We start from the raw sequence: 14,856 nt of genomic DNA on the forward strand, positions 1-14,856 counted from the left end.
AGTTTAAATCTATTTTTTATTTTCCTTCATTTTTTTTCTTTCCTTCTATTTTTCCTCTCTATTTCATTTCCTATGTATTTTCTCTCAAATTTTCCAAGAACCAAACATAACCTCATTGAATTGAAGTATGAACAAATGGGTCGTACAGAGATTTTGTGTAATAATAAGTTTTCTATTGTATTGACAAAAAATTCAATGTTTCATGACAAAAGCAAACACATAAGTATCAAATTTCATTATATTAGGAAACTCATGAAAAATCAAGAGATCAATTTTAGTTTTGTAGATCAAATGTAGATATTTTTACAAAACCATTGAAAACAAATGTGTTCGAGAAGTTGGAGATGATGCTTGGTGTGATTAGTTTTACAATTCAAATAAGAGAAGACCGTTGAAATTATAATCCAACTTAAAGTCAAATTAGAAGAGTTTTAAGAATTTGAGAAGTATTAGGAATTGTTATTTATTAGATTTTTTTATGTTAATTAGGACTTTTGGTCTAATAGAAATGAGAATCCTAGTATGATTAGTTTATCATAAATAGGCTTGTTATTATAGATACTAAATTATGTGGTTCCAACAAATTATACGTGGTCATGATAATATATAAAATTTTAAAACAAGTTATAATATTATAAATTTGGTGTTATATACTACTCAGGTATTAAAAAGTGAGCTACCTAGCTATTTTCTCTCTTGGAATACATTGACATGAATATAGTTCATTACTATTAACTTAATCCCTTAGTTATTTTAAAAGTTCTTCATATTGAGGTAATTAAATTAAATGTTATGTTTGGTTATAAGAAACTACTATAAATCAAAAAGACAATTAAAAAAAAAAATCATTTTTTTAAAATTTGATTGTACTATAAAAATATATCTTAAAAAACAAATATAATTAAAAATGTAAATATTTTTAAATTATTTAATCTTCACGTAAATGAAATTTAAATAAATAAAATAAATTAAAAATATATAAAAATAAGTTATTGAATTTAAATCTATTTCTTATTTTATTTTATTATTATTATTACTATTTTTTCCTATGGCCTTTCTCTTGTATCTTCACTCACATTTCCTAGGAACCATTGACATGAATATAGTTCATTACAAATATAATTAAAATTTTAAATATTTTAAAATTATTTAATTTTTACATAAATGAAATTTAAATAGATAAAATAAATTTAAAATATATAAAAATAAGTTATTGAATTTAAATCTATTTCTTATTTTATTATTATTATTATTATTATTATTTATTTTTTTCCTATCGTCTTTCTCTTGTATCTTCACTCACATTTCCTAGGAACCAAAGTAGGTAAAGCTTAATTTTGAGTGGAAGGAAGTCACCAAGTCAATCGAATCTCATAGATGAAATTCCTCCATGATAACAGTAGTTTATTTATCACTTCTCCACGATAACATGAATTCAATTCCCATCATTAAAGTTGCTCCAAGATGGCAGGAGAAGCATCGTCGGCAAGTTCCCAAAGCAAACACAGTCTCGCCATCCCAAACCACCTCTCCCATCAATGCTGCTGCGCAACTGCAGCTGAAGCTTCTGGCAAGCAATTATCCGTTGTGGAGAGCTCGATTCGTTACTTTTCTCTGTGGATATGATGGATCACATAGAGATTCATCAGCCATGATCAACAAAGAATCTGAAATCTTGTCCAATCTTGAACATAAGATTTGGAAACAGTACGATCGTCTGTTTCTTCACACCGTAACTTGCGTCTGTTTCGAAGTTCGTTGTTCCACTCATTACAAAACCCACTTCGGGTAATGAAGCTTGGTCTCGTCTTGGTTGACTTTAGGCCAACAAATCAAGTTGATATTTTTGAGAACTGTAACAGCACTTTATCCGATACAGAAAAAATTGATTATTAAAAATCTCAAAAATATTTTGCCAACGTTTTTGAAGCAAAATCTTTAAGAATAATTTTTATGAAAGGAAAATAGCTCTCAATGATTTCAAAAGTACTTTTCATAGAAGTATTTTCCTTATTCTTTACATTTCCTAATTTTAAAATTATACTCTTAAGTGGTATTTGTATTTTAAGCTTAATGTTGAATGTAAGAATTTGGATAATTTGTTTTTAACTTTTTTTTATTTAGTACTTATTTTTTAACATCTTCCCATTAAATAGAAAAAGGAAAAAATATTTGGCTTTTTGTTAAAAATAATTTTTTCAAATAAGTAAAACACAATCTTAACATGATCCTCACTCTATTAGTACTTAATACTTAATAAAAATAAAATAATAAAAAATAATTTCATATTTAATTCTATCAAATAGTATTTAAAGTTAAGTTTAAGTTGTATTTAGATTTAAGTTAAAAAAAAAAAACAAACATCACCTCAATTGGAATCCAATCTTATCATGATAATTTATTTTCTATTAAGGATGACTAAAAATTTCCATTTTAATTTCTCTCACGTGCAAGAGCCTTCCATCCTATGGTTCTCTCTCCAAATCTAAGCAAAAGAGAAGTGTGGCCTTCTCTCTCTCTTGAGGCCTATGGAGGTTAGGGTTTCTTCTTACTATAAGTGAAAGAATAAGACCGAACTAACCTTATACCCTTGGGTTTTAGTGAATAAAATAGCACAAGTAGAAATTATAAGTCAATTATAAACATTTATACAATCTTGTACTTTTACAAAAACACTTGTGTCTTATATTTATGTACCCTAATGCACACTTGTAATTAAAAAAGATATTTTCCGGAAAGCATGTATTACCAAAGAATGTAAGTTCGAACATGGATCACATAATCCATGAGAAAATACTAGCTCTCTTGTAATCAAATTTTGAAGTTGACTCAATACTCTAATGAAGTAAGTCAACTACACTCTAATATCCTATTACATTAAAATCCGGCATCAAGAACCCTAACCCATCAACCATATACATATGTCAATGTTGTTAAGAGCTCTAACCTATTAATATTATAAACTCTAGCTTCAAGATCCAATATTAAGAAAAGTTTAAAACTAGTTTGGCATATACATATGTTAAGGTTGTCTTTAATTTTACCAATGATGGAATCTTGTTTGTATGATATCAAGGTTTCTTCCCTTTCTCTCAAAATTGAATTCAGCATATGTCAAGGTTAGGTGAAACAAATATCAAGGTTAATTTATATTATGCAAGGTTGTCTTATATTTTTGTCTCCATGGTTATTCCAATAAATGTCAAAGTTTGGTGCTATATAGGTCAAGGTTTCTAGGTACATATGTCAATGTTAAATTCTATGTATATCATGGATGTCTCACATATGTCAACATTTGGTGTGACATATAGCATATTTGGTATATAATGTAATAGTTGCTATTGCATATGTTAATGCTAGGCCTGGGTCATCTCTCAAGGTTGCCTACGGAAATTTGAATATTATTTTATTTTATTGTTAGTTTGTAATGAAAAATGAACCTATTACTATATAAACCTTGTTGCCAAAATAAATTTAATACATGTTTAAGTATAATAATAACAATCAAGTCCTAGAACCATGTAAATAACCTACTATTCAACCAAAAAAATTATTATATATACATTTGAATATTAAAGCCACAATTCCACATAGTCTTTTTCAAAGTACAATCCATTTTCTTTATATAAACAACCTAATTAAAAACATTAAATCAAGATAATATATGCATTGAAATTGAAATTTACAACATTATCTTCATAAGAGTTGCTCTTTGTTTCTTCATCTTCATTTTCTTCTTGCTATGTTTCTCTGATATATACCTAGCTGGTAGGATAAACACAACATTAATAGAAAAGTAAACAGCAAATACCAATTTTATTTTTTTCTTTTCAACAGAGAACATTCCTTACCTTCATTATCGCAAAGATATATATATATATATATATATATATATATTCAATGTCACATGCCAACAAAGTTTAATTACATTAGATTTGGATAAGATCAATCATGGATAAATCCAAGCCTCAGACATGGAGAAACAATGCATGCAATACCCGGTATTGTGTTTTTGCACTTGGGTTGGGAAGACTGCAATGACTTCCTTGTTTTGCTTCACTATTCTAAAGCAGTTCACCTCCTGAGCTTGTGGCAGTGTTTTGAAAAATTAGAACTATTCTCATGTGCAGTTTACCTTCTAAGGTTGTGGCATCTAGTTGAACTAATCAATGAACCCTTTGATCAGTTAGGCCCTGACTTTCAGGCATTAATAAACCTGGTGCAAACTACACAACCTAATGCAACTCAAATTATACAATTTCTTAGAATGGTGGGTCATCTGCCTTGCCTTTTTCTTTGTTGATAGGCAATAAATTTATTAACAGGCACCCAACAAGAAAAGGGATCACACCGTGTACAATGGAAGCATACAAATGGGCCATAAGGCTGAAAAGAAAGGGAAAAAGCTACATATGCCCCCTCCTGCCTATACATTATCCAAAAAATAAATGAACCCTGCATGAGTAAAATATAGATCATTGGATGCCATTGAGTTTGCCCTGATTCAGGTTTGTTTAACTTGCTTTATGTAATCTAGTGGCTGCTGGGCATTTGGTTTCAAGAACATTGCTTTGCATGGATACATAGATTCACCTCTCTTTTCATCTCCCTAACATCTTACTCTTAATTTCACATTTCATCCTCAGAATTTAATTTTATTAGATTTCGCAGATTTGGGCACGTTTATAACAATCAGCAAACGCAGCTAACGGAGACTCTGCTCCATGCGTTTTTAGATCCAAAACGTGCTATGACCCAACACTATGGTGCAATTCAGGGTTTAGCAGCTCTAGAACCAAATATGGTACTCCTCTCTCATACTTCTTTTATATGATTGTACGAAGAAAATAAATAAAAAACCATCTAGAGAACAAAATTCTGGGGCTTTAGCTGCTTTTATTTTATAATCTTTCCTACTTTAGGAAAATGAATTTACTTGAAATGGAAGTACTTTGACAGAGTTTCTTCCATATACTTTTTTTTTTCCCTTCTTAACCGAATAAAAAATCTGTTTCTTCTCTTCTCAACCAAATGACATATCTATATATATATAGGAGCTTGTTTTTTTATCGTTTATCCTATAGTAAGTTTCTAAATTGTATCTGCCATTAACTGGAGCTTTAAGCTGTTTGTGATACTGTACTTTTTGCTTAGGTTCGCCTACTTGTAGTGCCAAATCTTGAACCATACCTTCGACTTCTTGAACCTGAGATGCTCCTTGAGAAGCAGAAGAATGAGATAAAGAGGCATGAAGCATGGCGTATTTATGGGGCCTTGCTGTTGCGTTTTGTTTGTAATGGGTTTGTAATGTTATCCAGTATGAGAAGTCCTAAGATGGGTTATATGTTGCATGTAATGAGAACATGTTTCTTTTATTCTTTCTTTCTAGCGTGCGACAGGTCAATCTATATATGATCGGCTAAAACGTTCCCACTTTGCCATCCCCACCAGCACGTGTTTCAAGGACCAACGGAAGGGTAGTTACATCACCACCAAGAGTATCATGAATTTTCTTTGATTGGCAATATATACACTTACGCACACATACTGTTGGAAAATTGGTGAATGAAAAGAATATGAATTGTGTGTTAATGGTGTAATCAGAAACAAATGTGGGACAAATATCCCACATTGAAAACTCATTAAAAGTTTCACTTTAAAGACTAGTTTATAAAGAATGAAACTAGTATCTTGGAAACTTATAGAAAGTTTCAATAGCTTATAAGAGCTATACTTGCACCTTGGGTTGGCCCTGAAGGGCACCAAAGTTTTTAGAGGGGTAAGGACATATATGGGCTTAGGTCTGATAACACACGTGCGCCCGTCCCGACCCGGGCTGGGCTAGCATGGCATGGAGCCTATTCTTTTTGCACTAAAAAGTCCAACAACTTTATTTTTGGAAGCTTGAAACTCAAATAAGAACCGATTGCACAGTGGCGTTTCCAGTCGAGCAAATGGAGCTCAGATTGATCGATCGTTTCTTGGAAAAAATTAGAATTGGTTGGACAATGTCATTACTGGTTGAGCAAATGGGTGCCAGACCGATCGACCGGTCCTGTAACAATCCCAATTTTTCAGTTTCTGCTTGAGTTTCAAACGTTATAATAGTCAAATTTGAAAATTTGAAAATTTTTTACTGTTAGAAAATCAAAGAACATGTCTAATGAAGGAGACACAACCTTTGAAGGGGACACAATACTTGGTTTACAAGGATATAAATAGGAGATTGCCCTCTTTATATTAGTTTTAGAGTGGTATCCTGAAAGACAAACACCATTTACTGTTGCAATCAAGAACAGGGTGTCAAAATTCTGTCTTTAGAACATTGCAATTTGCAAGCCTCTAAACAAACGAATCTCTTTTTACTTCCATTCGACTTTTTTTTTGTTTCCTCTTTTGAATTACTGCAGGTTTGTTCCATCATCACCCCAACACATACTACCTAAAATATATAAGGTTTTGTATGACTTCTATTCCTATATGGTCATTAATATAACCAACTAAAGATTTGACCTAGGGTTGATATTGATATCTTAAAATGATACAAGTTACAGTACTGTAGCTGCCTGATCATTTTGCTAGTTCAGTGATAAAGGACCTTTTGAAAGTGTATGTTGTTTATGAAATACCATAGGAAGCAAAAGAGTACTCTATTTTGGAGAACCGGTTTGCTATGTCCTCTTGGGTTTATGGGTTGGGCTCTTTTTCTTACATGCCTATCACACGCTTCTCTTTTGCAGTTTGTGGGTCAAGTCACATTGTGATGTAGTTAGGTGTTGTCATTTTGGAAAAGGTTTTTGTTGCAATGGTGGAAGCTTTCATGCAAACATCGTTAATCATGAACATAAAGATAAAACAATAACACATACGAAATACGAGGTTTTAACGTAGTTCGGCTAACCATGTCTACATTCATGGATGAGAGAAAATCATTCCATTATATAATAGGGAACATTACAGATGATAGAACCAAAATATTAATATCATAGAGGACATAACCAAATATATCTATTGAATTCCCGAAACATCTCATGTTTCCTTACTCTTCGTTGATTCATGCCCAGTTGGTGTCTCAGCTGATTTGTGTCCAGCTGGTGCTCCTTGATTGAGGGAGTAATCAACAAAATTTATAACCTATAACACCATACACTAGGGTAGCAAAGAAAAAGCTACTATAGTATAGTGGCTCTAGGATCGTCCATTGGGAAAGATTAACAAGCTCTCAATGATACCAATTCCAAGTGAATTGGTTTTGTTTCATTTCATGGTTAGCTTAAAAAGTAAAACACAAACTTTGATTGGTAAAGGTTTAGACTTAAACTAACTAACATAACAAAAGTTTGGAATAATTTAGGAAGAAAAGCATTCCCTGGAGAGTTAGGTTCACTGGGGTGGTTCCTCATGCAAAAGACATAGCTTCGGTCAGATGGTTCATTTCCTCGTGTTAGAGATTCAACATATAGTCAATTCTCTAACCAGTATTGTACAGAGACTCCTTCAATTAGATTTCACGTTAATTCTCTCACTGATGCAACTTGCAATGGTTTAAGCCTCTCACTAAGCCTTAACCATTCAAGGTGATCTTTAACCTTGGATTACCCGTCAAAAGCTCGCAAGAGATAACTAATGGATGTCTCCTAGGAGTCCAAAAGCTTACCAAGTGTTGGCTATTCTAGAAAATCCTACCTTGAAGTCACCTCCCAGAGGCTCGCAAGGGGTAAACTAGTGCATTTCCATGGTTGGAAATCACTTGCCTTACCAAGTGTTGGCCCAGGTGACTCTAAGGTGTTTTAAGTTAACTAAAAACATAGAAATCACTAAAGGATTTCACTTCCTCTTCATTACTAGCTAAAACCACAAAGCTTTGCATTCTTGCACTTGGAACCTCCCCCGGCAACCTTAGCTCCAAGGAATTAGAAGTTTAGTTACTCATTCTCTGGGGAAAACTCCTCAGAGAGTTCATAACTTAGTAATAAAATGAAAATACAAAGTGAGAAGGTAAGGCAGTAGAAAGAAAATAGACTTTACTTGCTTACCCAAACTTTTTCAAAAGGAACTCCTCTCTGAGAACAAGCTCTCGAGAGGTATATATATGAACATAATATAAAACTAATTATTACAAAGATATTTAGTCTTTTTACTAACTTAAAAACTAAGGAATCATGTAATTGGTGGTTTACAAGGAGTATTTTGGGATTTAGACAACAAAAATCTAATGGAAAATATCTCCCAATGTCGGTAGCAAATATCGGGAGGCTTCAGGAACCATTTCGCAGGAGAAAAATGGTGTCTGCGAGATTTCGTAGACACTTAAGAGGGCTGCGAAATATTTTCGCAACACCAAGCTATCTTCACAAGGCTGCGAAGTTGGCTTCTACCTTGAGGTTCCTAGCTTCCTTCTTGCGGCATAAATCGTGCATTGTCAGAAGGAGAAACACCTTACTGTACAAAAATGCTGCGAAATCACTTCACAACAAAAGGGTGATTTCGCAGCACTTTGCAAAATGCTTCCTTCAGCTCAGAGTGATTGGCTTGTAACGGCTGCAACTTCTTCGTTTCAACTCCGAATTGCACACCGTTTGAAGCATTGGATTGTTGACTTCCTGAGCTTTGAAATGGTATATAGCAGGCATCATTTGGACTTCAAAAAGTGCTCCAAAAGTGGCTGCTACGACTGTCATCAAGAATATGCTTTATGGCAGATTCTCTTTGCTTTTTCTCCTTGCAATCCGGATTCACTCTTGGCAAATGACTTTTCAACTTTGCCCAAGATTCCTCATAGCTCTCCTCAGACTTGACTTGCTTTGGTGATCAAAATACTAACAAAAACACCAAACTTACACAAAGTGATTAAAATTGCTTTAAAGGGTCCTTAACATGCCAATTGAGTTAAAAGGCCAAAACTACTACTCAAAAGTGTTTAAAAGGATTAATTATAGGCTATCAAATAGCACTTTTTGAGTAGTAATCATTCGTATCCCATTCTACCACGAGCCATTTCACTCCATCGGGTACCTCCCATTCTTCCTCACATCTCTATCCACCTCCTATAACATCTCTATCCACCTCGTATAGTCTTTACAGACCCATTCATAACTTTTTTTCCCTCATAATCTAGAATATTTATAAAGATATTTCCAATAACCTTCCTTATTCTATAAGGATTCTAACATTATAGTAATATATCAACCTAAAAATATTCTATACAATATTTTTATAAGAAAAATAAATATATACTAATTAGGAATTGGGACACTTCCTAACAATCTCCACCTTGTACCAAATTCCATGAAGTCACTCTTCACAGAGCACACAAAATGAAGATAAAGGGAATTTTCAGTGAAAGTGGAATCGATTGCTCTCTTGTAGTGATATGATACAAAAGGTTTGTGTCATGGAGAGTTAGAAAATTGACTTTATGGAATTTAGTCCAAGGTGAAGATTGTTTGGATGTGTCTTAAATTCCTAATTAGTATAGTTTTTTTTTGTAAATAATATTTATAGGGATATTTCCAACAATATTCCTTATTCTATAAGGAAATCTAATATTACAATAATATATTAAATTCCTAAGGTGGAGATTGTTAGGAAGTATCTCAAATTCCTAATTAATATAGATTTTTTTTTTTGTGAAGAATATTTATAGGGATATTTCAAAAAATCTTCCTTATTCTATACGGAAGTCTAATATTACAATAATATATTAACCTAGAAATATTCTATATAATATTCTTTACAAAAATAAAATAAAAAAAAATCTATACTAATTAGTTTTGGGACACTTCTAAACAATTCCACCTTGAACCAAATTCCATGAAGTCAATCTTCAAGCTCTCCATGACACAAGCTTTTATATCATATCACCACGAGAGAGCAATCAACTCCACGTTCACTGAAAAATCCTTTTGATTTCATCTTGTGTGCTCTGTGATCTTTTACTTTTTAAAAAATCTTTAACCCATGCTCTGATACCAGTTTGTTGATCGGCGGAATCTTTGATGCAAATATCGTTAATCAATAACACAAAAATAAAATAATCAACACAAACAATACATGAGATTTAATGTGGTTCGACGAACCGTGCCTATGTCCATGAATGAGAGAAGATCATTTCACTATACAATAGAAAACATTATAGAGGACAAAACCAAAACATTACAGAGAACATAACCAGATACACTTATTGGGTTCCTAAAACATTCTATGTTTCCCTATTCTTCGTATCCCTACCCTACCACTAGTTGACTCACTTCACTGGGTACCTTCCGATCTTCTTCACATCTCTATCCACCTATAGTCTTTGCAAGTCCATCTTTATCTCATTATTTTTTCCTTTCCTGACCTATAATATTTATAAGGACATTTCCAACAATCTTCCTTATTCTATAAGGAAGTCTAATATTACAATAATATATGAACCTATAAATATTCTATATAATATTCTTTACAAAAAAAGAATCTATACTAATTAGGAATTTGGGACACTTCCTAACAGTTTTTAGGAAACAAAAGTCACAACCCATTGCGTCTTGTGTGGGTTGATGTGATTGGAATGTTTGTCTCAAGAGGACCTGAGGCACATATGACATAAGTATTGCAAAACTAAAATTTTGCATTATACCTTGAACATGAGCTAGACCCTGAAACTATGGACTCCTAAAGTATTTATTGTTCGGTGATTATATATGTTGGAATTTACATAGTTGAATTAAGACTTTTTTTGTTTTTTTTTTGGTTGAAAGACATGTTGTTTCTAAATAGACAACTTATTTTAAAGGATTTGTCTTGTATTCTAAAAGTCACCATCAAATCTATAAATAGGGACCCCCATGGCATTTCTTATTTATTTATTCATTCATCCATTTTCTCCACTATTTCTTCTTTTTTGTCATTCTAGTCCTCCTTAGCTTCAAGTCTAATAATTTCTCTTTTCTACCAAATCAAGTGATTCGTTGTTTCTTATAAGTTGAAGTGCTACTATCACAAGAAAGTGATTGTTGTATCATATGAGACGATTGTTAATAAACCGTAAGCACCTGAGCAGGACAAATTCGTCTTAAGGACATAGAGTCAAACTTTAGCCTCGATCAACTTTATTTATGAGTTCCAATTTTCTACTTCATTTTATTTGTATGTTTATTATAAGCACTTATTATCCATATATTTTCAGTGATTTAGATTACAGTATACGAGGATCTAACTTTTATTCACTATCGCCCATTCCTAAATTGTACCAAGATATAAATGCAAGGCAAACAATGAGAACTTGGAGCGGCCATCTCTCAAGAAGATAGCAACGGATGGCCCAATGGATCTGGTGCCAACCAACTTCTTGTCATCTAACATGCAACCACCAGAAACAAAAGGTCCTGTTCCTTCGACTGATCCTGACATGGGCCCATCATCATCTTCCAGGCAGATTCCTCATGGAAACATTTCAGAGAGCAGAGATAGAAAAGGTACGGGTGATAATCGGGCTATGAAGATGTCAGCTGTCCTCACCCAAACTTGGAGGGATGACTTGAAATCTGGGCATCTTCCGGTATCTCTATTTGAGTTGTTGGTGAAAGTATTTTGCCCTTCGTTCCAGCTTCTGAGATGTCTTTGCTCTTGTAACCATTGGGAGGGAAGATTAAAAATTCTGTTGTTCTCACATGGTATATAATTCATGGAATCACTTCAATTCAAGAAAGAAGCTTATTTCTAATGAATTTTTATAGAAGTTTTGGCCTTTTTATGGTCCCCATCTTACCAATTCAAGCTCTGAAAGGGCAAGGAGGTATCAACAAATGACTTATGGAAAGGAGATCCTTATGTTTTCATTGAGTAATAAGCAAGCTTTGAAAGGCCAATTGTTTTCGCCTGAAATAAAGAAATCCTCTATTTTCTTCATTAGTTATAACCAGCAATTACATGGAAAGGAAAGCAAAAACATGGCGTTCAATTGAGAGAACATATAGAAAAATAAGTCCGCTACCGATTCAAATACCTCAACAAAATCAACAAACAATTCAAGCATCCATTTTCATGGCTTCCCTTTCAACAGCTTTCTTCAGGAAGCTGTCCTCCTCCAGGACCATCTGAACAGGCAGGAACCCCAACCCGTTGGCCATGGCGAGCATCATTCGTTTGGTCTCCTTCTTGAACTCCTCCAAATCCACGGCACCATTCGCATCATGATCGAACTTCACAAACAGGGAGTCGTAGACGTGAGCAAGCTCATCTGGATCTCTTTTAACATCAATGCCGAAGTGTGTTTCAAAGACCCTCAGACTCTGAAACTCTTTCAGCATCTCTGTAAATGAGAGGAAGCCATCATGATTTGTGTCAAGATTGGAAAAGCGGTCATGGATCAAACCATTGAATGCTTCTTCATCTTCCACAAAGCTGACAATGGTGGCACCGTCCAACACTTCCACACTCATTCTCTCTTCTGCTCCTGCGCTCAAACTGGCTAGTATCCAAGAAAAGCTCTAACCCAAGAACCAAGTAGTAAAAAAGCTTTTGATTTTGATGAAAATGAAGGATGCCATGGTTGCATATATATAGCTGAATATTAGATTAGTAGAGAAACAACCGTTAAACTTCTTGCAAAGTGATATGCTGGTTCAAACGCACCGAAAGTTTTCAGCCTATTGTTTCTTTATTGTGCCTCTGGTTTCTGAAAACTCCCACGCAAACCAAGCTAATGGGAAGGCTCTCGTAAATACCATCATCACTATGTCGGTGAAACTGTATCAACATATACATATACAATGTTAGAAATTAGGTTCTACATGAAAATATTATATATTCAATCTCAAAAAATCTGCTATTACATAACAAATATGACTTTTCATATGGGTCCCCGTGTCTTTGGAAATTAAACAATAGGCTCATCTGATGTGTAGATAGTCAGAAACCAACATGTAATATTGTAACGTACATTTTATATGGATTCTGTTCCTTTGGAAAACAATAGGCTGAGTTGATGTCTAGAAAGTCAGAAGCCGAAAGGACTTGACCAAGTCAAAGACGAGTAACTTTTTCGGTTAAGACGATCCGCCAAACCTGAATATGAAAATCAATGTGCCCACAAAATGGACATTTCTGTGGGTCCTCTTGTTTTTCTTACCCACCACTATTCCACCGACTTCCTCAAAAGTAAACCAGCATAGTACATAACGTGGACTTAGTATACCTACCACACGAAATGACTTCATTAGTCATTATAATGTTGAACACATTTGGAGGAAAAGTGGAAAACACATTCTTGTTATAGCATCGTATCTTCGTTAGATTCGATAGATGCCTATCGATATTCTAGAATTTTCCTATCGAACAAACACTCAGTTCAATTCCATCTCAACCACTTTTCAAGAAATTATGCGGTCCTCCTCTAGGACAATTTGGAGTACTGCAATAACCCCTACCTAAGAATAGATTTCTGGGTCTTGCAGACGCTATGGGATCTAATCTTGTGCAATATTCTCTGGCCGGTATAATTCTTTCAGATTTTGAAAATAATTCTTTCAGATTTTGTTTTTGAAAACAAAAACCAAGAGTATTTTTTCAAGATATTGCTTAAAAATTGTGTAAATTTTTAAGAATAGAGAATCTTTCTTTATCTTCTCACTGCATCAAAATATATTCTTCAAATTGATTTCAAGAAAAAAAAAAAAAAGGTTGAATTCACAAATGTGTGATTTTATTCATCCGAAAGAAGCGCTTTTCAATCAGGTGTGTAAAGACGTACAAGAATATGAATCTCTACTGCCACTACAACTTCTAAGGTCCCATCATCTTCACCAACACAAATCAAAGCCCTCTACTACCTACGTAAGTTTGAAGAGAAAATTAAGGAAACAAGAATCTAAATCAGATTACGGCACCAGTTTGGTGGATTCCCATTCAACAGCTTTCTTCAAGAAACTGCCCTCTTCTAGAATCATCTGCAAAGGCAAGAGCCCTAACCCATCAGCCACGGCCAGCATCATTCTCTTGGTCGCAGTCTTGAACTCCTCAAAATCCAACACCCCATTTGAGTCACGATCGAACTGCGAGAACAGAAAGCAGTAGACTCCAGCAACTTCATCTGGGTCTGTCTTCACATCAATCCCAAACTCGGTCTCAAAAACCCTAAGACACTGCAGTTCTTTCAACATCTCCTCGTAGGAAAGCACACCGTCTTGGTCTTCGTCAAGAGCGGCAAAGCTGTCATGTACCCAACTGTTGAATGCTTCTTCATCTTCAACAAAGCCATCAATGGTGGCACCATTCAGAATTTCTACACTCATGATGGAAGCTCTTCTTCTAATCGCTACTCTTCTGCGGAAGTTTTTTGGACTAGAGAACAGAATGTATATCGGAGACGTTGATTTCGATGAAAGTACAGACGGGCTTGTACTCATATATATATATATTGTTGTAGAGTTTGTGCAGATATCTATTTGTAATCGGTTTCTATTTCCTATATTGAATACAGTTATATTCTACTGAAAATATTTGTATTCCTTTTCTTTTAGGGTACTAGTTAGATTTAGAAACTTTCTAAAATATTTGTATTTCCTTCTCTAAGATGGTTCTTGCTAGATTTAGAAACTTCATGAATTTTGCGTTTCTTTCTAATGTATTTAATTATGTTGAAATTATAATCCCACTTAAAATCAAATTAGAAGAATTTTAAGAATTTAAGAAATATTAGAAATTGTTATTTACTTAGGTTTCTTATTATAATTAAAACTTTTTGTCTAGGAATTGATGTCCTAATATAAGTATGATTAGTTTATTATAAATAGACTTGTTATTATGTTGAGAAGTAGAGTGCAATAAATTTTTATTTTAGCAAACTATTATTAATACCCAAATGTGTGGTTC

General features: G+C 33.7%; 2 protein-coding genes across 2 annotated transcripts; both read right to left on the bottom strand.

The window, feature by feature from the left end:
• Positions 1-11,868: 11,868 nt before the first annotated feature.
• Positions 11,869-12,568, bottom strand: LOC100248158 (uncharacterized). The gene has a single exon (XM_002264646.5). The coding sequence runs from the start codon at positions 12,423-12,425 to the stop codon at positions 12,012-12,014; it is 414 nt and encodes a 137-aa protein (XP_002264682.1). The 5' UTR covers positions 12,426-12,568; the 3' UTR covers positions 11,869-12,011.
• Positions 12,569-13,670: 1,102 nt separating this feature from the next.
• LOC100248325 (uncharacterized) lies at positions 13,671-14,377 on the bottom strand. The gene has a single exon (XM_002267635.4). The coding sequence runs from the start codon at positions 14,274-14,276 to the stop codon at positions 13,863-13,865; it is 414 nt and encodes a 137-aa protein (XP_002267671.1). The 5' UTR covers positions 14,277-14,377; the 3' UTR covers positions 13,671-13,862.
• Between the last annotated feature and the right edge of the window lie 479 nt (positions 14,378-14,856).

The sequence above is a fragment of the Vitis vinifera genome, chromosome 12, assembly GCF_030704535.1.
Source record: "Vitis vinifera cultivar Pinot Noir 40024 chromosome 12, ASM3070453v1".
NCBI lineage: Eukaryota > Viridiplantae > Streptophyta > Magnoliopsida > Vitales > Vitaceae > Vitis > Vitis vinifera.